At 36.0% G+C, this 26,840-nt stretch overlaps 1 protein-coding gene across 1 annotated transcript in view; it reads left to right on the top strand.

Annotated features, from left to right (window-relative positions):
- Window positions 1–202: 202 nt before the first annotated feature.
- Window positions 203–26,840, top strand: part of METTL8 (methyltransferase 8, tRNA N3-cytidine) — a 43,372-nt gene continuing 16,734 nt past the window's right edge. Inside the window, exons 1-2 of the mRNA XM_068968450.1 lie at window positions 203–351; window positions 18,704–18,795. Coding sequence (XP_068824551.1) covers window positions 209–351; window positions 18,704–18,795 — 235 coding nt within the window. The 5' untranslated portion in view covers window positions 203–208. The remainder of the gene's footprint in view (window positions 352–18,703; window positions 18,796–26,840) is intronic.

Raw genomic sequence — 26,840 nt, forward strand, 5'->3', positions numbered from 1 at the left:
ACTCCAGATACTCTTTTCCTTTCTCTTGAGTCTAAATACTTCAGGAGGGAAGCTACCATGACCATCTTTCATTTAAAAGGGGTTAGTTTTCACATCCTTTCTCAGTTTGTCATTCTTTTATGCCAGTTTTTGGCTCTTAGGTAAATAATACATTGTTTAATCCATATTGACTAATTAATTGTTTGAAACTTTCCAGGTACTGATTAGGATGAATGTGATTTGGAGAAATTATATTTCCTGTCCAAGGATAAGAAAAGTACCTCACAGATACCAAAGTGGTTGTCACCCAGTGGCCCCTCTGGGATCAAGGATTTTAACTGATCGAACAAAAGTTTTTGAACATAACATGTGGTAAGTTATCTTTTTAGGTGTGATATAATGTACGTACATTAATGTACGTACATATTATTTTCATTTAGTGCCAGAAAAAGATTTTTAAAACTCAACCCTATGTTGTTGAAGTCTAAAAGCCAGGGTAATTCATCCTTACTTGTATGTGTGCCAAGTCATTTCATTTGTATAAGACTCTTTGCGACTCTATGGACAGCAGCCTGCCAGGCTCCTCTGTCTGTGGGATTTTCCAGGCAAGAATACTGGAGTGGGTTGCCAGGCCCTCCTCCCGGTGTTCTTCCCAACACAGGGATTGAACCTGCATCTCCTGCATTGTCAGTTGGGTTCTTGTACCACTAGTGCAAGTAAGGATCTGGATCCTTACTTAAGTGTTGCCAGTTCTGAATTTCTTTGGGCCCTCCCTGCTCACTTATGATCCTGATTTTACAGCATATCACTGAAGGGGCTTCTTTTCTATGTAGAGCCCTCCACTTGTCTCTTTTACAGCTAAGCACCAGGGAGAACATGCTGATTTGACGTTAATTTGTGCTTTTAGGAAATCCACTCTATTTGTGATGATAGACTGATATTTATAGAAAAAATTGATAATTGGGAATACAAAGCAGCAAATTATAAGGGCTCAGTGTATTCTTACAAAGCCTAGTTCCCTATAAGAACAACTCAGCAGTGCAGAATCACTTCTGTTTTGGAATAGTCAGGAAATTTTTTTTTTTCAGTTTAAGCTTTATCGAGGTATAATTGACATATTAAGGAAGGTTTAATTGGAGAAACTGAGATATTTGTTGTTTCTCCAGTACCCGGCACAGTGCCAGACACATAAATACTTGTGGAATAATGACTTAACGTAAAGCTGGAGTAAGGGCATTCCAGGTGGGTGGAAAGTCATACCTACCTAGATGAGGAAGTATAAGGCCTAATTAGGAGAACAGGATAGTTTGCCTAAAGTAAAGGCTTTTTTAGGAGATTGGAAAACGATATAAAGTTGGAATGATAATAGACCAGATGTAGGGGTGAGAGGAAGATTGTGTGGTCTTAAATTCACACCTGAAGTGAAAGGTATGACAGAGTCACTGAAGAGAAATGGCATCCATTATACATGGTATATTAAGTATTTGGTTAACAGTATATACTGTTACATATAACAGAGATCAGCAGGTATAACTAGAAGCAGGAAAGGGCCAATGAGAGATTGTAAGGAAAGAAAAAGTAGAACTTGGTGCTTTTGTAATAAAGGAAAAGGAAACACTTGACTCTGAAGGTTTGATCCCAAATGACTAACAGAAATGGGAAAATCAAGAGGTAAATTGATTTTTAAAAAAATATATATAATAGAAGAAAACAAGTGGTCTATTTTCTTTTTTTAAATTGAAGTATAGTTGATGTACAATATTATATGTTACAGGTATAAAATATAGCGATTCAGAATTTTTAAAGGTTATCCTCCATTTATAGTTATAAAATATTGGCTGTATTCTGTGTTGTACAATATATCCTTGTAGCTTACTTTATACATAATAGTTTGTACCTCTTAATCCTCCCCCTCCATCTGTCTCCCCCCTGGTAACCACTTCCCCACTAGAACACTAGTTTGTTCTCCATATCAAACATGACACAGCAGTTCCATCCACTCCCAGGTATTTACCAGAATAATGGAAAACAAGTCCACATATGAATACTCATAACAGATATAGGAATTTGACAAAATAATAGTAAATTGATTTTTATTTTGGAATAAAGATGTTGCATTTAGTTTTAGATATTTTGAATAGGTTTGGGGAGCCAGACATTCTGAGAAAAATGTCCAGAACACAGATTCCTCTGCTAGGAGGAGAGAGAGGGGTCAGGTCTGAAGATAAGAGGCTGGGTATAACATCCACAGACAAAATTGTTACCTCAGCCTTGGGTGCAGGACCTCTAGGGCTGGGAAAGTAATTAACGGACTTCTATATTGAAACAGAATATCAATTTTAAAAAGAAATAGATTGACTTTTTACTAATTAGTCCTGTGTTATACAATATGGTGGCTGCTACCCACACGTGGTTGAGCATTTGAAACCTAGTTAGTCTGAATTGAGATGTGCTGTAACATTTTGGAGACTGAATACAAATAAATTGTGAAATATGTCATTAGTAATTTTTGTACTTAATTAAATGTTAAAATGATATTATTTTGGATATATTGAGCTAAAGTATATTATTTATGTTAATTTTATTTCTTTTCACTTTTTTTAATATGGCTGCTAGAAAATTTTAAATTATATATTTGGCTGACAGTATACGTTCTTGTTGCTGAGTTAAACCATTTTGACTGTCATCACCAATTTGGACAGTTATAATAGGCTATGAGATAATTGCCAAGCAGTTAAACCTCCAGAGGAACTTCTGGTCCTAGGCAAGCTCTTTGTTTGCCAAATGTTTTTGGTTGTTTGTATTTGTTTGTGTTTGTCAATAGACTCTAGTTATTTAGTTGTCTACATCTCATTTTCTGTTTGCTACCATCAGCTCTTTTGCCCAAGATTCCTGCCTGCCCACTTAAGTTCTGTTTTGTCATAGGCTCTCAGGGAGCAAAGGTCATCTGGTTCCGTGCCTCTCAAACACTATGGGCTAGCTTAGGGCAACTGCACAAGTACCCCTTGGGAGTTATTTCACTAGGTCTGTGGGTATGGCCCCAAAATTTGCAATTTGAAAAAGCTCTTTTAGTCATTCTTTTGAACTACCAGGTTTAGGAATCCTTGATCCAGTCCAGTGGTTTTCAAATATTTCTTTAGCAGCAGAATATTTTTTTTCCAAGTGAAATCTTAATGTAAAATCCCAGTATTTAAAAGGTAAAAAACAAACCTCTTCTGAGTGAAGTGGGCATAGAGGCTTGGGACATCAACAGTTCCATCTCCCCTTTGCTCTCCCACCTCTCCCTCACTCTAGCAGCCTAGAGAAAGTTTGAAAAACCTTGACCTGGTCTCTACAGCCATCCTCCTCCGTAGCATACCCCCAAAAGAGGTTATCCTGCCTGTGCCAGGATACCTCTAGTGAACTCTCTCCAAAGACAGATATGTACTGTAATAATAATAATAATAATTTCCTCCAAGGGAAGAGGGAAATACTTGCTTCACAACATCTCCCCACATGTCCCCGAGCCCCCCACCTTTTTTTGCTTGAAGAGAAGATATGTAAATTAAACTGAAACCAGAAGACTGGTTTACTTTCTCCTTATTTCAAGTACAAAGTTCTGTCTAAAAGTTCTCGCTTCTTTACTTATTTCCTGCTTTATATTTAAGAATAATGTTTCCTCATGCTGAATTTTTATTTTTTTAAGATTTTTTAAGAATGTATTTGTTTGGCTGTGCCAGGTCTTAGTTGCAGCATGTGGGATATAGTTCCCCAACCAGGGATCGAACCCAGGCCCCTCTGTACTGGGAGCTTGGAGTTTTAGCCACTGGACTACCAGGGAAGTCCTTTTACGATTTTTCTTTAAAAATACATGTCAATTTTCTCTCAGAGATATTGCTTAGAATCGTGTACAGTTTATTTTTTCCTCTAGCTTCTGATTTAGTTAATAAGAACTATTTATATATGAACCTCTTTTAAAAAATTTTTTGAGACAAAATGAAAATAACCCTTTTTCTTCAGTTTCTATATCCTGAATAATATTTGCCTCCAGATTCTAGAATTTGTATAACTAGTATTTACATCTGCCTATAGGTTCTTAATTATTAATAGTTTAGTTAAGTGAAATTCACAAAACACAAAGTTAACCATTTTAAAGGGAACAGTTCAGTGGCATAAATTATATTCATGATTTTGTGCAACCAGCATCTCTATCTAGTTCCAAAACATTTCCATCACCCTAAAGTAAATTTCCTTATTCATTAAGCAGCTTATACTTATGCTACCACCAATCTGTGTTTTGTCTCTACGGAATTACCTCTTCTGGATATTTTGTATAAGTGAGATCATATAACAAGTGGTCTTTTGGGTCCAGCTTCTTTCCCTTAGCATAAGTCTTGGAGGTTCATCCATATTGTAGCATGTATTAGTACCTCATTCCTTTTTATGACAGAATAATATTCTACATACACCACAATTGGTTTATCCATTCATTTACTGATGGGCATTTAAATTGTTTCTACCTTTTGGCTTTTGTGAATAGAGCTGCTGTGAACATGTGTGTACATGTACTTGTTTGAGTCTTTGTTTTCAAGTCGTAGAGATAAATACCTAGGAATGGAATTGTGGGGTCATGTGGTAAGTCTGTGTTTAAATTTTGAGGAACGGCCAAACTTTTCCACAGCGACTAAACCATTTTATATTCTGCTTATAGACTTTTAATTATATTTATTACATTTATCCATTTGGGAGCCACTGACATAAAACTATATTCAGATTGCTCGTGAGGCTTGGCTCAGACATCTGTCTATACTGAGCAACTTAGAGTTACTTGGAAAAATCATTTCTTATTCCATGCTATTCCTGGTTTAAGGGTGTAAGAACTTTTCAGGGGGTCCCTAAAATTTATAAGGAAGCAGTAAGCACTTGTATTGTCACCTAACTAAATCAGCTAGGCCAGCAGCTTTCAAGGTTTCTGGCATGATCCAGTGTAAGGAGAACAGTTTACATCATGGGCCAGTACATGTACATATAACACATGCACACATGTGAAACAGGAACAGAAGTTTCCTTTACAGTTTTACCATGTACTTATAGTTTCCATTTATTCTTTTCTACTCCATTTCTGTTTATGTCTCTTTTTAAGTGTAGGTAGATTAAATTGGTTTCATGACTGACTACAAGTGTCATGACCTTTAGTTTAAAACGCTGAACTAAATAATTCTCTATAGGTCCAAGGTACGATCTATATCTTGCAACATGAATTTCTATTTTAAAACTCATTTAAATAATTGACTGTTTCTGGAATCCCTGTAGAGTTTAGATATCAAAAATTCTTATTATATAGTCTGAATTTTCCTTATACAGTAATTTATCATGAGAGGCAATCTAGATGTTAAAAGAGACAGTCTGCATGTCTAACTTTAGGAAGTTACTCAATCTGTGCCTCAGTTTCCTCATCTCTAAAATGGGATAATAATAGTAATATATACCTCATAGAGTCATTGTGAGGATTGAATCTAGTATGTAGTTGTATAACAAGTAAGCAGCACATAAAAATTAGCTATATTATTGTTATTACTGTTTCCTAACATTCACTTTAGTTACTTATACGTTTGTTTCGTCTTCATTATTAGATTATATGGCTCTTCAGAGAAGATCTTAGCTTCTATCTGTCCCATTGGGATGTTCTCTACATTATAGGTGCTTAATAAGTATATTTGAATAAGTGAATCAATGTAGAGAAATAGGAGATTCAGTTCATGTCTACTTGAAGTTTACAGCTAGTCTGAGAGTTAATTTTGTAGCTAAACATGGGCTTTAGAATAAAAAAAAAATCTCAGTTTAAGTCCTGAATCTACCCCTTTCCAGCTATCGGAATTTGAGCAAGTGTTTTTTCATGAAGTGTTGTGAGTGTTAAAGGAAATAAATATATAAAACACTTAGTAGGAGTAAGTGCTCACCAAAAGGCATCATTCTTGATATGATTATAAGAATTGAGATATATATCAATGAATACATAAACAGTATAGAGGACTATGCAAGGTCACATAGTGGAGACACTAAAGATCCTACGGATAGTCTTAAGAGCTGGGAGAGATTTTTGAGATGGGGATGTACAGAAGTCAATAGGACTTGATAGAGTAGGTAGGATTTACCCTGGGCACTAAAGGAGGAAGAGTTAAACAATGAAAATCCTTTTGTTCTAGACATTAGCACGAGCAAAGGTCTGTCTTGTACACAAGGTGTTTTTCAAAGCAAAAAATAGACCAGCCCACTTGGAAGAGAGGTTTCACATTTTGAAACTGGGTAAACGGTGTGACAAAAGAAGTATTTTATGAGACTAAATCAAGCTCTGTTGTTCACGACACTTAGAGTTACTATTATAAAACATAAAGTGGTATCTTTCTTCCCCACTTCTTTAATATTCACATGTTCCCATCACTGGGCTAGATTCTAAGGAGTACTCAGGAGAGGAGAAGGAGATGATCACTGCTCTAAAGGAGCTCTAGTCTGTTTCATGAATAAGCCTGAGTCCTCCAGGAGAGGAAATCGGTTGAATTTGAAAACCAAAGTATTTATCCTCCAACAAAATGAATAACAAATAGTGAAAACAAGCAAAAACTATACCAACAGCAACTATAAGAGTTCAGGAACATGGACTATTAGTGACCAAGGAAGGAAACTGTAGATTCATATTTGGCTCAGAGTGGCTCCTAACCCTACCTGTATCCCTCAGAAGCGATACTACGGAAAGATCAGCTGAGAAATCATTACTAATACTCACTAGGCAACCCTGGCAAAAGTTGAGAAAAAATCCTTGAAAATAAATATTCTTACCTATTAGAGAAGAATTTGAGGTCATAGCAGAGCAGGGAAAATCGAGGGGCTCACCATTTTCCAGAGTTCCATGCTGAATTGAGGGAACTGTCCAAAGCCCAGGGGAAACCCCCTTAGGAATAGGGCACATCCTAACTAGGTAAGTGAAACCTAGCATAGGACTTAATCTCAAAAAAGAAAAAAGCAGACCCAGACCCTCATAAAGTCTGCCCACTACTCAGTAGAGTTTCCCCTTCTCCCCCACCTCTGACACCCTCAGATTACCAGGAAAGTACAGAAAATACATAATACCCAGCCTTCAAACTGAAGCTTACTGAGAAAGATAAAAGAGAATTTATCTGCCAACAAAACAGAAAGGAAAGAAGGAATGAAGGAGAAAGAACATAGCATGCATTATGGATTAGTTTGCATTTTCCTGTATTTTATGTAGAGGGAATCACAATATATGCTCTTTTTTTTTTTGTCTGGCCTCTTTTACTAGGGATAATGTTTGTAGATTTATACACGTCGTTGCATATATCAATAGTTTGTTCATTTTATGGCTAATAAAATCAGAATATATAAAAAAGCCCTCAAAATTCAGTAAACAAACAACCTTATAAAAATGGGCAAAATATTGAACAGACACTGTACCTAAGAACACACACAGGTAACAAGCATATGAAAAGATATTCAAACACCGTTAGTCATTAGGGAAGTGCAAATTAAAATCACAGTGAAATACTACTACATTTTTATTAGAATAGCTAAAATTCAAAATACTGTACCAATACTGTTGGTGAAGATGTAGAGGAACTGGAATTTTCATACACTGCTGTGGGAACATAAAACAATATAATCACTATGGAAAACAGCTTGGCGGCTTCTTTAAAAATTAAACAGGTACCCTGTGTATGATTTAGCCATTCCATTCCTAAATATTTATCCAAGAGAAAGGAAAGCATATATCTATACAGATACTTTTACATGATTGTTCATAGCAGCTTTATTTGTAATAACCAAATTTGGAAACAATGCAAATATCCATCAATAAGTAAATGGATAAACAAATTGTAATAGACGGTAAAGAATCGCCTGCAACGTGAGAGACCTGGGTTCGATCTCTGGGTTGGGAAGATCCCCTGGAGGAGGGCACTGAGTGGAAGAAGCTAGAAATAAAGAATGTGTACTTAACTTTTACTAGACTAGAAAATGCAAACTAATCTGTAGAGGCAGATGACAGATCAGTGGTTGTTGGTGAAGCAGGAGGCGGGTGTGATGAGAGGGAGAAGCGTGGAAGGGAGGAGTTACAAAAGGGCACAAGGAAACTTTTGAGGGTGATGGATAAAGGTCATTATCTAGGTTGTGGTGATGGTTTCATGAAGATTACATTTGTCAAACTTATCAAATCGTACACTTTAAATATATGCTGTATGTCAATTGTATCTCAATAAGGCCTTTAAAAATATGGTTTATATCCATACATTGGAAAATAATGTCACAGTTAATAAAAATAAGAAAGATCCATGTGTATTGATATCAAGAGTTGGCTATGATATGTCATTAAACAGGAACAAATTGCAGAAAGGTATCTCTAGTATGGCCTCATTTTTATTAAGGAATTTCAATATGTGTACTACATATATATTCAGATCTTTGTTTTTATATACTCAGAGAAATGTCTGAAAAGGTCCCCATCTTACTGATAATGGTGTTTATCTCAGGGATGGGCATGGGGATAAGAGATAGGGTAGAGGTGAAACTTTATAAACATTAGTATTATTTGCATTTTGATTTTTAAAGATGGTAATGATGACCCTGTATGTGAGACAGCAAAAGAGACACAGATGTGTAGAGCGGACTTTTGGACTCTGAGGGAGAGGGAGAGGGAGAGGGTGGGATGATTTGGGAGAATAGCATTGAAACATGTATAGTGTCATGTAAGAAATGAATCGCCAGTATATGTTTGATGCAGGATACAGGATGCTTGGGGCTGGTGCATGGGGATGATCCAGAGAGATGATATGGGGTGGGAGGTGGGACGGGGGTTCAGGATTGGGAACTCATGTACACCCATGGTGGATTCATGTCAATGTATGGTAAAACCAATACAGTATTGTAAAGTAAAATAAAGTAAATATAAAAATTAATAAAATTTAAAAAAAGAATGCCCCCCATATACCTATTCCCATCTTACTATCTTATAGTCTTTGTTCTTAAATAATCTATTACAGCTCCTCATCATGACAATTCTGTTATACCAAATCTTCATCTTCAAATAATAGATATAGGTTGTTAGTAAATGTTTAATGAGAGAAGTGAATTTTTTTTTCCAGCACCTGTGAGCTCTATTACATTTTATGCAGAAATGGGAATGCATTGATTCTTTTGTAAGTCATACCTTCCTAAGTGAGAAACTGACCTATTAATAAAAACAATCAATTTAAATGTTTATTACAGCCAAAAAGATAAGTGGAAATCCAGGAGTCAGAATTATAAATTAGTGTCAATAGTAGAAAAGATTTAATTGAAGTTAATTCAGTTATTGTCTGATACACCTATAACAGCTATATTTTATCCACCCAAGACATTTTTTCACCAAGTAACATCTCTAAAACCAGGATATTTCTTAAAATTGATAGCATCTTGCCACTGTAATTGGAAGTGTTTTTTCTTTCCTACTGGTACAGAAAATAATGCTATCTTAGATTTGATGAAATAGGATAATTATAATTTCAAAGTACATAATCTTAGTTGTATACTGTTTTGAGAACTATTACACTTATTTTACTAATACTAAAACTGAGAGACACAGAAAATCTAAATTACTTTCCACTGCCATATATCAAGATTAACATTTGAGTATTTGTTATATTGTTAGAAAAGCATGAAAACCTTTTGTTATGTGGATAAATTGGCAACAGAAATAGAAAGTTGACCCAGAAAGAAGTACATATGAACATATGGGAAAATATACAACAGTAAAAGAAATACAAATCAAAACAATTTGGTACCTTTTTAGATCTACTAAAATAATGCCAAAAATGAAAGAAAAAGAGTGAGAAATTTAAGGTAACACCCAATCCTGGTAGCTTTGTAAATTAATACAATCTGGTTATATTTCTGTTTATTTTTTGACTCATCTGTTCTTTTATTTTTCTCTACTAACTTTTTGACTATACATCTTAAAATTATTTTTTAGATGTTATTTTAGAGCAACAGTTTCAAACATTGTGGTCTTAGGACCCCTGTATACAGTAAATTATTGAGGACCCCAAAACTTTTTATTTACGTGGACTGTATATATTGATATGTTCCATATTAGAGATTGAAACTGAACATTAAAAGTATTAATTTTAAAACAATAATAAATCCATTCTATGTTCATATAAATTACATATTTTAATGAAAATATCTGTGTGCTCCCAAAAAATATAGTTCAAGGAATGGCATTGTTTTAAATATTTGAGAGTCTCTTTAATATCTGACAGTGGAAAAACCTGGATTCTTATATCTGCTTCTTCATTGAATCTGTTATGTCATGCTGTTTAAGTTGAATTATATAAAGAAAATTTGGTCTCACACAAATACGTATTGTAAAGGAGAAGAGTTTTATAATAGCCTTTTATGATAAATTTATAAGCATGATAAGTTTATAAGTTTAGTAGCAGTTTTTTAGTTGCAAATATAGAATATGAAACCATATCAGTGAACTTTTGATATTCTGCTATATTATATACCATTGTTGCACCTTATACTTTGAAGGAATCTTTTTTTAAACCTAGGTATCATTTTCTAATATCACACATGGATAATTTGGAAATTTTAGTTCCCTGTTTTTTGTAGATCCAAATGACACATTTCATTAATAATCAGAAATCACTTTTATTAATACACCATTATTCCCATCAGGAAAAATCTCTTTAAGTATTGAAAGCTATCAAACTCATAGTGGTAGACACAGTTTTTCCAAGATTCAAATTTTTGTTTGAAAGCACAACATTTATCTTTGACAGCAAATACTGTGTTTTTTTTCCTTAAAGTGATAGATAGGCTCATTTCATTTACTTTTAAGATGCCAAATACTCAAGTCTGAATAGCTGTAGTTTGTCTACAGTTGCTCTTTCAAGTAAAAATAGCATTCCATGAAAAAAGCACCTAATTCAGTTCACAATGCAAACAGTCGTACAAGTGCTTTTCTACAAGTCAGTCATCTGTCTTCAGTGTGCAGCTTTTTGCATGCTTCCCAACACATTCTCCAGTGAATCGAATTTTTTAAAACAAAAACTGGCACATTCTTTATCATCCCTTGGCTGGTGGTATAGAACTGATGACTGCTAGTACAGATCTTCCTTGACTTACAATGGGGTTATGTACAAATAAGTTGAAAATATTGTAAGTCAAAAATGCAATTAATATGTCTAGCCTACCAAACAGAATTTAGCCTGTCCTACCTTAAACATGCTCAGCACATTTACATTATCCTACAATTGGGCAATATCATCTAATACCACACATATTTTTAATAAATTGTTGAGTATCTTGTGTAATATATTGAAGGCTGTACTGAAAGTGAAAAACAGAAGGTTGTATTCGTACCGAACGGTAGTAAGTGAATTGATTGTTTATCTTTGTGATCACATGGCTGACTGGGAGCTGTAGGTCACTGCCAGTGCCTAGCATCATGAGACAGTATTATACCACCATGATTAGCCCAGAAAAAGATCACGATTCCAAGTACGATGTCTACTAAATGCATATCACTTTTGCACCATCATAAAGTCGAAAAATCACAAATTGAACCATCATAAATCAGAGATCATCTATACACTTTGGTGCTACTGCCTCGTTTCATACTTGGGCAGTTGCAGTTTTACCCATTATTGCTCTTACACCATCAGTGCAAATGTTACACAGTGAAAAATGCAAATGACAGTATTATTATGAAAATAGTTTTGACTTAATGAACTACCTGAAAATGGGTCACACTTGGAGAACCACAATTCCAGACATTGCTGTGTGCTTCCTCAACTTCATACAAGCCCACTTAGAATTAATGTTTTTACAACATTGTATGTCAGTAAAATGTAAAAACCTTACAACAGTGTGATTCTACTTAGTCATGCAGTGTTTGCTTTATTGTGGTTATATAGTTTACTTCTATAGCCCTCTAGTGGCTCAGACAGTAAAGAATCTGCCTGCCATGCAAGAAATGTGGGTTCAATCCCTGGGTCAGGAAGATCCCCTAGAGAAGGGAATGGAAACCCACTCCAGTGTTCTTGCCTGGGGAAGGAATCTCATGGACAGAGGAGCCTGGGGGGCTACAGTCCATGGGGTTGCAAAGAATCAGACACAGCTGAGCAACTAACACTTTTACTTCTATACATGTTATAAACTTTGTAATTCATTATTTTTGCTGTATATAGTTAGTAATTTTTAAGAGTAATTAAGAAAGAATTTTTTAAAATATTGTCTTTTATAGTTAGTCACATATTTATCGCTTGTGGTCTCTAGTCTACCTCAGTGTCTATGTGGTACCATTCTCCTTTAGTCTGAAAAAATTTCTTGTCACGTAGATTCTGCTACTAACAAATTCTCTCAAGTTTTATATACCTGAAGATAACTCTGTTTTTAAATTTTGAAAGATATCCTCACTGCATATAGAAACCAAGGTTGACAGATTTTTTTCTTTTTTTAACTTTTATTGGAGTATAATTGGTTTACAGTTTTGTGCTCGCTTCAGGTATACAGCAAAGTGAATCAGTTATACATATACATATATCCACTCTTTTTTAGGTTCTTTTCCCGTATAGGTCATTACAGAGTATTGAATAGAGTTCCCTGTATTGTATCAGTTCAGTTCAGTCGCTCAGTCGTGTCCGACTCTTTGCGACCCCATGAATTGCAGCACTCCAGGCCTCCCTGTCCATCACCAACTCCCGGAGTTCACTCAGACTCACGTCCATTGAGTCCATGATGCCATCCAGCCATCTCATCCTCTGTCGTCCTCTTCTCCTCCTGCCCACAATCCCTCTCAGCATCGGAGTCTTTTCCAATGAGTCAACTCTTCACATGAGGTGGCCAAAGTACTGGAGTTTCAGCTTCAGCATCATTCCTTCCAAAGAAATCCCAGGGCTGATCTCCTTCAGAATGGACAGGTTGGATCTCCTTGCAGTCCAAGGGACTCAAGAGTCTTCTCCAACACCACAGTTTAAAAGCATCAATTCTTCAGCGCTCAGCCTTCTTCACAGTCCAACTCTCACATCCATATATGACTACTGGAAAAACCATAGCCTTGACTAGACGGACCTTTGTTGTCTCTGCTTTTGAATATGCTATCTAGGTTGGTCATAACTTTTCTTCCAAGGAGTGTCTTTTAATTTCATGCCTGCAGTCACCATCTGCACTGATTTTTGAGCCCCAAAAATAAAGTCTGACACTGTTTCCACTGTTTCCCTGTCTATTTCCCATGAAGTGATGGGACCAGATGCCATGATCTTCGTTTTCTGAATGTTGAACTTTAAGCCAACATTTTCACTCTACACTTTCACTTTCATCAAGAGGCTTTTTAGTTCTTCTTCACTTTCTGCCATAAGGGTGGTGTCATCTGCATATCTGAGATTATTGATATTTCTCCCGGCAATCTTGATTCCAGCTTGTGCTTCTTCCAGCCCAACGTTTCTCATGATGTACTGTACATATAAGTTAAATAAGCAGGTGACAACAGGTCCTTATTAGGTATCTATTTTATATACAGTGGTATGGATGTGTCAGTCTCCCAGTTTATCCCTTCTCCCTTTGCCCCTGCCCCGCCCCCCACCCCGCGCCCCAGTAACCATAAAAGTTTGTTTTCTAAATCTGTTCTGAATCTCGTGTGGTTCTTATTTCTATAGCATGGCATTTTTGGGGGTCTTAACTGAATACCTAAGGTGTTCAGAATGGTCTCTGGCTTAGCCAGAACTCTAGCATCTCCAAGCACTGCACTGCACAATCTGTGCAGACTTCAGTGGCCCTCCTCTTTGTCCAGCCCTCTCTCCTTCAGTATTCCGCCACACAAAGCCTCACCATCTCAGTGGCTCTGAACCCTGATTTCTGCCTTCTTAACTCACAAAGCTGTCACTCAGTGAGACAGCCAGGCTCTTCTTGGACTCCCCTCTGTACCACAGTCTAGAACATGAACTAGACAGAAAGCCAGGATAAACACCTTTTGTGTTTCTCTTCTTTTAAGGATCACAGTCCTCTGCTGTCTGAAGTGTAGTCCAGTGCCTAAAAAGAGTTGCTTCATATACTATTTTATCCAGATTTATTATAGTTTATGGCAGAAAGATAAGCCTGTTTCTAGGTACTCTGTCATGGTCCAAATCACAGATCCTATACAACAGTTTTAAGTCCTGTCAATAATTATGAAGATTTTGTAGCTCTATAGAAAAGTGTTTGTGTGTGTGTACCCAAACATACAGGAAGGGAACTTGAAAAATTAAGAATTGTTAATTGATTAGGATATTTAAACAAAAGGTCGGACTTCAGATTTTTCTGTTACTATAATTGTGACTAAGTAATAAAAATGACTTTGTTATGGAATTAAAGATTATTGAAATAGTTTTAGGCTAAAACTATTTAACTTTATTTCTTCCTTTTACTTTAGAATATTTTATTTTTAATTTCACTAGGCACCTAATACATTCCTTAAATTTATCTTTAAATTCTATTCTGTAATAACACTTTTACATGCACAGTAAATGACAAAGACAAAAACATTTTATATGCATAGCTTACACTGGGTACTTTGTTTTATATCTAACTGATTGTTAAAAATTATAATAGGAAGTGGCACCACATTCAGCAGAGTTTTCTATAAGTAGGATCCTCAGAAACATTAGTACCTAAGCTAAGTGACTGTGGAGAGCGTGTGTGTGTGTTAACTTTTTGAAACCAAACCAAATGCACAATTAGATTGTTATTGCCATCAACTTAAAGCTAAGCAAGGATCCATCATTCACTGATACTATGTATCAGTTCAGTTCACCCGGTTAGTCGTGTCCAGCTCTTTGCAACCAGATGGACTGCAGCATGCCAGTCTTCCCTGTCCATCACCAACTTAGGGAGCCTACTCAGACTCATGGCCATTGAGTTAGTCCAACCATCCAACCATCTCATCTTCTGTCGTCCCCTTCTCTTCCCACCTTCAATCTTTTCCAGCATCAGGGTCTTTTCCAGTGAGTGGTTCTTCACATCAGGTGGCCAAAGTATTGGAGTTTCTGCTTCAGCATCAGTCCTTCCAATGAATATTCAAGGTTGATTTCCTTTAGGATTGACTGGTTTAATCTCCTTGCAGTCAAAGGGACTCTCAAGCGTCTTCTCCAACACCACAGTTCAAAAGCATCAGTTCTTCGGTGCTCAGCTTTCTTTATAGTCCAACTCTCACATCCATACATGACTACTGGAAAAACCATAGCTTTGAAAAGATGGACCTTTGTCAGCAAAGTAATGTCTCTGCTTTTCAATATGCTGTCTAGGTTGGTCATTGCTTTTCTTCCAAGGAGCAAGCATCTTTTAATTTCATGGCTGCAGTCACCATCTGCAGTGATTTTAGAGCCCAAGAAAGTAGTCTGTCACTGTTTCCATAGTTTCTCCATCTATTTGCCATGAAGTGATGGGACCAGATGCCATGATCTTAGTTTTCTGAATGTTGAGTTTTAAGCCAACTTTTTCACTCTCCTTTTTCACTTTCATCAAGAGGCTCTTTAGTTCTTCTTCACTTTCTGCCATAAGAGTGGTATCATCTGTGTATCTGTGGTTATTGATATTTCTCCCAGCAATCTTGATTCCAGCTTGTGCTTCATCTAGTCTGGCATTTCACATGATTCATTCTGCATATAAGTTAAATAAGCAGGGTGACAGTATACAGGCTTGACATACTCCTTTCCCAATTTGGAACCAATCCATTGTTCCATGTCCAGTTCTAACTGTTTCTTCTTGACCTGCATACAGATTTCCCAAGAGGCAGATCAGGTGGTCTGGTATTCCCATCTCTTTAAGAATTTTCTGCAGTTTGTTGTGATCCACATAGTCAAAGGCTTTGTACTGTGTATACAGAAGGAATATAAAATTGCACACACACGGACGCATATGAACTGAACTCACAGGACTTACGACTACTCCAAAATTATGATTTTATTCTACTAGCCATGTTGTGAAAATTTTCTTTTTAAAAATCCTGTCTTTTTAAGATTTTTTTTCTCAAATTCAAGTTTTTAGGAGAAATACTCAATACATTTTATATTTTCTTCTCAATTCTCTTATTTAGGAAAATATATATTCTTTTTTATTATAAAGATTGCTGGGTTTTCTCCCAAAGGATAATGTAAAGTTTTAATGACCATTGTTATGTATCTTAAACATACAGTATAGTTTTTTTATAAATATTTTTTAAATTATCTCTAATTGAAGCAGCTTTAAAATATTAAGGAAATTTTAAGGCAGTTACTCTTTTTTTTTAATGTTTTATTTTGTATTGGGATGTAACCAATTAACAATGTTGTGATAGTTTCAGGTGAACAGTGAAGAAACTCAGCCATACGTATACATATATCCATTCTCCCCCAAACTCTCCTCCCATCTAGGCTATAAGGCAGTTACTCTTAATTCCATAATTCTGCTATAATTGTTTTTATTTTATCCAGTGTGTGTGTGTGTGTATAGTTGTGATTATAATACATATACAGTTTGGGGACCTGCATTTTAACCTCATGCTATTTCATATACACTTTTCCATATTTTTAAATAACCTTCATATGTATCATTTTAAATGTCTACATAATATTCCTTTGAGTTGCAATAATTTTTCCATTATCCTATCACTGAGGTTGTTTACAATTTTTTGCTATTATATTTGGTATTCCAGTGAATACTGTTGTACAGGTACTTTTCTGTTTTATTGGCTTCATTACAGTAAATTCCCAGAAGTATAATTTGCAAGTCAAACAGTATAAACCATTTTCTTCCTTTAGTTGTGGTGGTGGTGGTTGTTAAATACCTGATTGTTTTCAGTTTGTTTGTTAGTTAGCTGTCTCTATGCTTAAATTCTATTATAATTGTATTTATTATAAACCTGAATGATTTTTATTGCTGTCTGTTGGGCTTGGGCATACATGAATCAGACTCTTCTAATATAAGAACAGCCATAAAGCAGCAGGTCTGGAGGAAGTCCCCATAAATACAGTAGAAACATTTTATAGGTTTCTGAGGGGATTCTGTAACTATATAGTGGAAAATCTGTTCTGTTGGGGCTTAGGGTATAATATTCTCCTCACTTAGCAGTTAAGAAAATGAAGCAACATAAAAAACAGTGTAAGGAAGTTAGAGAAATTTAAGTTTAACTGAATCTATTAAATACTCGGGAAGAAGCAAGTTTTACAATTTAAAACAAATGTGTAAAGCTAAAAACCACATATACTCTTTTTGTCTCAGAGCTTGATTTTTTTAACAGGAAAATGGACTGTTCTATTTTCCTTCTTATATTTTTTTAGAAATTTATAGATGAGAAACTTATCCCCAGCTTTAATAATACTATTTTTTCAACAAATGATTTCTTGCCTTTAATGTCATAACTATAATCTAATAATATTCTCTGTAATTTTTATGTACAGAATATAAAACGTATTTATCAACTCCAAGTTATATATGTGATTGCTCACATATGTTAAAATAAGTCAAAGGAAAAATGTGTTTCAATCTCATTCATTAAAGCAAGTGATAAAGCTGTTTAGTCATTATTTGATTTGTAAATAATTGAGTTTTTTAAATAACATCTGTGAAACTCTGATTTTTACATTATCATATACTTTTCCTAGGAACTTCAGTATATTGGTTCTGATTCATCTAATAAGTAATTTCTCACCTTTCACTGGTGTATTTATAACCAGGTCACTAGAATATACCCTGTCATATCTGATTGCATAAGCATGACTTAAAATAGTACCAAGCTTGTCATCATTCCACCCAAAGCAACCCCTTATTCTGTCATTGTTGCCCCCACTGTCCTCAGTACTTAGTTTTAATACTGTAGAATCATTCCTGACTCTCAGTCTTCTCTTCCCTCAATACTAGTTAATCTCCAGATCAATTCCCTCTACTCTTTCTTTCTGTTTTCCATTGCCGCCACCTTATTACTCATTACTCCTATACCACTGCAACAGACTTGAATTTTGCATATGTAATTTTATTGTTTAGAAAAGTGGTTTATTCCAGGAAACTGCATCACTTACTACTTACAGTCTTACCTATTAAAAAAAAAAAAGAAATGCAGATTTTGTAAAAACAAAACAAAAAATCACCTTTTTTGTATAAAGTTACTTCTATTTCAAGAAAGGTATTTTGGTAGCAGAAAATAATATTCTCTCACATAGAGTAAATTATGAACCTGAAAATACTTAAGTCCCAGGTCTTAGAAGGATGACCTTCTAATATGCTGTGTCAAGTAGTCTATCATTTAAGCATAAGTAAATCCATACACAGAAATTAAGGCAGCTAATAAGAAAAGTGTAAAAGGAATATTAAAAAACTTTTAAAGAATGCCCTGTTCATAAACTAACAAAAAAATTAAGCTTTAGAATAAAACACCGGAAACCATACCAGCTCCCAGATAAATAGGCACCATAGTGCTCCTTGGACATTACTTCAGCAATCATTTCCAAAAGGTGGCTGGGGCTTGCAACACAACCAAATTTAAACAGAAGAACTGTAGGAGTTACAGGATTATACCAGCACTATCAGAAGGAACATCTGACACAAAATATATTCATTTGATATGGGATTTGTTTGTATCCTTTGTCTTTGACTAATCTAGAATGAAAGATGTATCCCTTGGCACTCTTTTTCTGCCTTCTTCAGTTATAAAACATGTTTTATAATCTTTTTTTTTTGAAAGGGATCACATGCAATGGTCAAAAGAAGAAGAAGAAGAAGCCAGAAAAAAAGTAGAGGAAAACTCAGCTGTGCGAGTCCATTTGGAAGAGCAAGGTAAGCAGCTATATGTAGCTCTTGGAGCCTGGCTTTTCTGTTTGACCTCCCACTGATTCAGTTCACACCTTAGTCTCTTTTCCTCCTAATTGTGTCACCATTTTAGAGAGTTCTTAGCTTCTGCCTATGCTAATTTACTTGTTCCCTTAGGAGAATTCCCAGTCATTCCAGTGTAGTGAAACCAAAGTTAATGAAATAAATTATGTACTCACCCTATATGTACTTGCTCTTTTAATAGTCATATTATTGCTTTCTCTGGGAGATAGGTAAAGGTGGCATTTCAAGCAAGATAGGAAAACACAATTTAAAAAATTTCCTTGTTGTTATGCATCTTTTAGTATGCTATTGTGCATTTCAACTACTGGGAATAGTCAATGAATTCAAAAACTTTGAGCAAAGAAGGTTAAGTCATATCTAAATGTTGCTGGTCTTTTAAGATGAACACAAAGTTTCAATAACGATTTAAGCTATTTTTCTTAGAGGCCTTTGATATTTAGTGTTTAATTTAGGTAAGGCCTTGCCAACCTTCAAAAATGGTTTCTAAAATATTGCCCTATTGTGTAATCACCAAGCCAGAAAATAATAAGTATGGGTGAAGATGTGGAGAAATGAAACCCTTGTGCACTACTGGTGTAATTATAAAATGGTACAACCTCTACTGAAAACAATATTTAAGTTCCTCCAAAAATTAAAAATGGAACTACCATATGATCTGGCAGCCCCACCTCTGGATATATAGCCAAAAGAATTGAAAGAGATACCCAAAAGGTCTTGAAGGAATATTTGCATACCTTTGTTCATAGCAATACTATTCACAGTAGGCAAAAGGTAGAAATAGCCCAAATGTCCAGCAGGTAAAGTGATAAACAAAATGTGGTCTATTCATATGGAATATTATTCAGCCATAAAAATAAATGGAATCCCTGTCACATGCCATATAATCTGGATGAACTTTGAGGACACTATGTTAGGTGAAATAAGCTAGTCACAAAAAAGGCAAATACTATATGAGTCCACTAATATGAGATATCTAAAGTAGTCAGATTCATAGAAACAGAAAGTTGCATGGTGGTTAGCCAGGGCTTAGAAGAATGGGAAACAGAGTTGTTGTTTAGTGAGTATAGAGTTTTGGATCTGCAGTGAAAAAGTTATGGGCATCTGTTTCACAGCAATGTAAATACACTTAACACTGCTGGACTGTTCACTTAAAAATGGTTAGGATGGTGAATGTTACGTGTTTTTTTTAACCACTTGTTTTTTTTTTTTAAGACACTAAGAAAATTTCACCTCCGTCCTACTCACTGAGTAGCTGGGAATCCACAGACAGTTGGCCCAACCCTTACACTCTTCTAGAGAGGATTTCTTGCCTTGTTTTTTTAAAATGATTTCTCCTTTAAAACAAGTTGTTTTGTTTTGTTTTCTTAAAAAAAAAAAATACAGTTTATTGGTATACCAAATACCCACAGAAATTAACACAATTTATAAATGAGTTTTCACAAAACTCAGTGAATTTTCCCAATACCCTTATTCAGAAACAGAAAATGATCAGTAATCCAGAAACTTCCTCATGTTGTGTCCCAATTACTTTCCTAAACCCCTAAGACTCCACATAGAGCACCCACTATTCTGGCTACTAATACCATAAATTAGTTTTTCCAGAACAACTTGGTTCTGGTCATCATCATTTCTCAATCATGCATGTAGCAATATCAGTGTACTTCTTAGCTAGAACAAGAGGCAGCAAACTGTGGCCATGGGCCAAATCCAGCCCACTGCCTGTTTTTATAAATAAAGTTTTATTGGAGCACATACTCATTTGTTAACATTGCCCATGGCTGCTTTAGAGGTGTATCTAAAGAGTTGAATAGTTGCAAAAGACTCGATATAGCTCACACAGACTACTTATTATCTGGCCCTTTACAGAAAAAGTTTGCCAGCCCCTGAGACAGAATTTTGTTTCCACATTGATCAGCTGTCCTAAAACTCCCCAGGGAGAAATGTTTGCATTCCTCCTCTGTTCAAGCCAAGTACAGTAAAAATCACTAACCTCACTGGTAGTTAACTATTGTTCTGGTGACTTTAGTCTACACTTGAGGCTAAAGTTTGAAGCAAAAGGTGCTGTTGAAACTGAGCTAGTGAAACAGCCCTCATTAACTGCCCTTTACCAGTCAAGGGGGCAGTGTGGCCCTATCTTATCCCCTGGTATCATTTGCTGTCCCTCAGAGCTAGTTTTCCTTCCTGACCATAAGCATGAATGTGTCCTGAAGGATGAACAGGAAAGAAGAGCACCTGATCCACAGTGGAACCATTCTATTTTTATGAGCTCCAGCCATGCAGTCCCAGAATGGGATGTGGCCAGGGAGTGTTGGGGTTGGATTTGAGAGTGCATACCAGTGGCAATTCTGCTTACAAATCAGCCAACATTGCATTCCTTTGCAGGAACTCTGTCACACTGTTTCTGAGGAAGTATAATTTTGCTTCTTTGCCAGCAGCTGCACAGACATATTTTCCACATTACTCAAGCTTCTGCTAGTGGCCACCTGGATATGACAGAGAGAATCAAGCCTAAACAGAATTAAAAGATATCAGTCATCTTAATTCTTTTCCAGGAAGTTAAAAATTATCCATAGTTTATTTACTGAGAATATGAAAAACCAAGGATTTTTTTTTCATGCTCTTATGAGTATTTCTGTTTAGAACATAAATAGATGAGCAGTGCTGATAATGTTCCCTTAAAGTGCTCTATATGTGGCTGCCTGTTTTGGCCTATTTATGTTAACAATGAACTTGAGTGAAGCTAATGAGGAGGTTATTTTCAGGCCTTGGAAACCGCAGTAAAGGAAAATGACAGTTCCCACAGAACCATAATGTGACTGAAATAGAAAGGTGGTGACTGGCCTTTCTCTATAGAAGCAGGAAAAGTAAGCTGGAGAGGACTGATGATACTCCTTTGAAGCATTTGGTTTGCTTATTAATATGTCCAGTCTCTTTCTGAGCAAGTTTTCTGGCTGCTGTGGAGACACAGAATAAAAGAATTCATTTAAAAATGCCTCCCAGTGATCAAGGCTTCTGTTGGGTCCCTACCCCCCTAACACTACTCAGTGCAGTGGACTTTATACATGTCAGAGAACCGCTTCAAGGAGAGGAACCCACAGTGAGGGTGACCATTACGTCACACTTAAGCGAGGTTGCACAGAGCAGCAACCACGGCAACTGCTGAGCGTGGCGAAGAAAGAAAACTTCTGTCCTGAGGAACCACGTTGAGTGACAGGACATTACAGTGAGGCCAGATATATACCCAGCCACCCACTCCAGTCTCCACCAGGAATCATCAACCTTCAGATCTGCAGAAGCCCTTGGTGAGGCTCCTAATTGGATATTTAATGTCTCTGATGAATATAGGTCAAGGTGAAGAGATCCGTTTAAAAGCTCTATTCTCAAACGTTGTGAAAACCCAAAGGAAGCTGTGACCCGGTTCTTCTCCCACTGCCCCTGTTAACCACTGGCTCTCTCTTTTTTATATATATTTATTTGTTTGGCTGCACAGGTTCATAGTTGTGGCATGTGGGATCTTATTCCCCAACCAGAGATCAAACCCAGGCCCTCTGCATTGGGAGCACAAGAGTCTTAGCTACTGGACCACCAGGGAAGTCCCTACCATCTCTTCTTATCCAGGAGGGTCCTAAATCTTTAAAAAAGCCAATTTTCTCTCATCGCAAAGTATTCCACTGACAGAATAGTATACAGCATGAGCCTTGTTTACTGATTTTATCTTCCTTATTGTAATGCCACCAGGAGGAGGTACTGGTTGTTCTCCCATGCTGACCAGCTCTCTGGCACCTTCCTTGTGGTCTCTTTGTGTGTCAGTCTCTCCTGTCACTCCCAATTCCCATTTCTCATCTATTGTCTCAGCTGTTGGTGAGAACTGAAGTCTGGAAACACCCTCACAATTCTGAAAATAAGAACTTATCTGTCACAAGTGAGACAGTCTTTTGCTGTACAGTGGCTGACGTCTTCATTCCTGTGATTAAAATGTAAAGCATCTAGGCTATCATTAGCAATATTTCTTTCAATTAGATGCTCAGATTAATGATTTGTGATTCCACATTTCCTTTTGGTAATTTATTTTAAATTTTATAATGGCTCAGACTTCTTTTTAAAGCGGATTAATTCAGAGAAATGAGAAAGATACATTTGGCAGTTTTTGAGTTAATATGATTATATTTTTAATTTCCTAAAAACATTTCCAGTGTGTTATATCTCAGCTGGTAATTAAGCAAATGTAATGGGTTTTTTAAACTTAATAACAAATGCAGCTGCTATTTTTACTTTAAAATACCCTTGTAAATAACTATCTACCTAGGGTGAGTTACCTATGTCAAGAAAAATAGTGAAAGAATCCCACTATACCTTCCTTTGTGAATACCTTGCCACTTGAGAGTGTTCTGTGTGGGAAAAAATAAAGTAGCTTAAAGTTTTGTGTCCTGATAAATTTAGAGTACTTGTTTATAGGTCAGCTTTGGTTGTTAATTTCATACTGTGCTCAGACTTTAAATTTCATAACTTTTAAGAGTTTTATTTTATTAGACAATTAACTTTATCAATAACGTGGAAGTTTCCAACTTTGAGAGCTTAGGTGTTTGTGTAATTGATGTACAAAAATAGCTTTAAAATGACTTTTGTTACATTGCAACTTAGAATAAATTTTCATAATTTGTACTAATATGTCAGATACATAGGTGGTTTAATTCAGTTTTTTTAGTTGTGATATTCAGTGTGATTCAGAGTGAATTCTGCATATTTAAGTATGGTTAGTGTGTCATAGTCTTTCTTCCCCTCAGCAGTATTGAATTTAATAAATGAATAATTGAGAAGTTGTTTCATCTGACTGTGGTTAAACAGATCACTACACCCCTTTTATCGCCGTTGGCATAGAGGAATTAACTCTGAGTTGGTAACCTAGGAAAGTAAAAGGAAATTTTTCTCCTCCAGGAAAAATTGATATACCTGTTTAGAAAGTTAGCTGGACAAGTTAAAGACAGGGCTGATTTCTCCACATTGTATTCTTTTATCATTATTGGATTGACCGTGAGTGAAACAGAGGTTTAAATTAAACTTTTCTCTCATGGTCAGAAAAGTCGCTCATCCAGTTCCTCTGATACCACAGATACTCTTGCAGTTCACAAAATTAAATTAAACGTTGGATGTGTTTACCTGTCTCACAGCCATAATTATGAGTTTGATTGAACTTCCTTGGGGTCTCAGAAGCTGTTATACTTTGCTGGGAACTGTGAGATTGTCAGCATTGATTGAAGGTACTGCTGAAAGCACAAACTTGAAAAAGCAAAAAAAAACAAAAACAAAAAAAACACCCCAAAACCCAGTTCTAGTCCATTAGCCTTTATCCCAGCCCATTCTGTTTTGTGTCTGTTTTGTTGCTGTCCCACAAACCCATCTATTCTCATAGAACATTTTATGTTCCCATTGCTCATCATAATTTCATCATGTAACCTTGCATAGTTTATTGTTTAGATAATTCAAATGGAGTTTAATTAATTCTGTATTTCTGATCTGCCTTTATATAGGTTCACTCCAATCAGCATTATTTTTACTGTTCTGTTATACTGATTATAAGTCATACTGAGGTTTTAATTTCAACTTGATGTTTCATAATAAGAGGAAAGTACAAAATCAGGAAAACAGATTATTTTCAGAGGCATTTTGGAGGAGGTTAATCTTGATTTTGTGTTAGAAGGCAATATAATGGTTAACAGCATAAAGTCAGATAGACTTAGTTCAGGTCCTAGCTCTGGTGGATGACCTTGAGCAAATTTTTTATCCCCTCTAACCTTGAACTTCTTTGTCTATAATAATATGTATGTCTGAGAGGTATTGTTAGGATTAAATGGGAAAAAAAATCCAGGTAAGGCATTTGACATAGTGCCTGGCACAATATAAACACTCAGTATATACTATTGTTGTTATTTTTAATGCTGCTGTTATTGGTAAAATGATTTATGTGATTTTTTGTTTGTTTTCTCCTAATTCCTGAGTGGGAAATACTTGAAAAAGCTTGAAAGTATATATTAGCAGACCGTGACCATCATCTTTTAATAGTAATCAGATCCTTTTTAAAGATTGGATAAGCTCGGGTTGAATTTAGGTACTTGATATATTGGGTATCTGAACCAGATTCTAGTCACCTCACTGCAGGTTTATTTTCATGATATACTGTAGAAATTAAACAGTAGTACAAGCTCATATTTATGACAGCAGTCTGATCCAAGATTTTGCAGTTTGTAGAACCATAATGTTTGTTGTTTAGTCGCTAAGTCATGTCCAACTCTTTGTGACCCCACAGCCTGTAGCCCCCTCAGGCTCCTCTGTCCATGGGATTCTCCAGGCAAGAATACTGGAGTGGGGTGCCATTTGTTAATGTTCTCCATAAATTCATGGGATTTAATAGGAAAGTACATAGACTTTTTAGAACTTGAACATAGAGATATCCTTTAGGAAAGTAGAATGAAGAATTCAACCAGGATTCCTTATCTTTGTATAAGATGCAGATAAAACTTTGCAGATAATACTCAGCTATAAAAAGGAATGAAATTGTGTCATTTGTAGAGACATGGATATACCTAGAGACCGACATACACAGTGAAGTAAGTCAAAAAGAGAAAAATATATTAATGCATATATGTGGAATCTAGAAAATGGTGTACATAATTTTACTTGCAAAGCAGAAATGGAGACACAGACATAGGGAACAGACATATGGATACCATGCAGGAAAGGGCTGGGGGCATGGGATGAACTGAGAGGTTGGGATTGACGTATATATACCATTATGCATAAAATAGATAATGAATGAAAACCCACTGTATAGCACAGGGAACTCTACTCAGTGTTCTGTAGTGACCTAAATGGAAAGGAAATCCAGAAGAGAGGGGATATATGTATACATATGGCTGATTCACTTTGCTGTACAACAGAAACTGACACAGCAGTGTAAAGCAACTATACTCCAATTTAAAAAGCCAAAAAAAACCCCACCTTTGCCAAAGAACTACCTAATAATTGTTAAATTATTTCAACAATTTAACACTCCAGATTTCCATCTAATGGTTATAAATGAATATAAATTTAAAGTTGTAGTCGGTGCAATTTTAAAGGTGAGGACCATTCTGTGTGAAGTTTTTCTCTTAATATTATTATCCTTTAAATTTTAGTTGCTGCATAAGATTATTCTGTTTTGACATGCATGGTTTGCTTGATCATTCCAAAGTTGAGGCTGTTTGAGTTATTTCCCATTTTTTTCTTGTAATAAGCAATACTGCTAGGAACATCTTTTCTTTCAAGTTACTCCCCTGCTGTCTATCTCTTCCTCTGCCAGTTAATTCTAAGGGGGATAGTGCCACAAATTAATCACTTGTAGTGTTAACATTCTAGTTACTAATCAGTTCGGTTCAGTCGCTCAGTCATGTCCGACTCTTTGCAACCCCACAAATTGCAGCACACCAGGCCTCCCTGTCCATCACCAACTCCCGGAGTTCACTCAGACTCACGTCCATCGAGTCAGTGATGCCATCCAGCCATCTCATCCTCGGTCGTCCCCTTCTCCTCCTGCCCCCAATCCCTCCCAGCATCAGAGTCTTTTCCAATGAGTCAACTCTTTACATGAGGTGGCCAAAGTACTGGAGTTTCAGCTTTAACATCATTCCTTCCAAAGAAATCCCAGGGCTGATCTCCTTCAGAATGGACTGGTTGGATCTCCTTGCAGTCCAAGGGACTCTCAGGAGTCTTCTCCAACACTACAGTTCAAAAGCATCAATTCTTCGGCGCTCAGCTTTCTTCACAGTCCAACTCTCACATCCATACATGACCACAGGAAAAACCATATAGTTAGGTTCAAACTCACTTCAAAAGTAGCTTGGTATTGGAATCTCAGATACTAGAGATTTGACTAAATATAGCTCTTCTTAGGTGGGTCGCTTTTTATTAAACAGAAGAATCTTTTACCAGAACAGAGTGAGTTACAAAGAGAG

Source organism: Capricornis sumatraensis, chromosome 3 (genome assembly GCF_032405125.1).
Source record: "Capricornis sumatraensis isolate serow.1 chromosome 3, serow.2, whole genome shotgun sequence".
Lineage (NCBI taxonomy): Eukaryota > Metazoa > Chordata > Mammalia > Artiodactyla > Bovidae > Capricornis > Capricornis sumatraensis.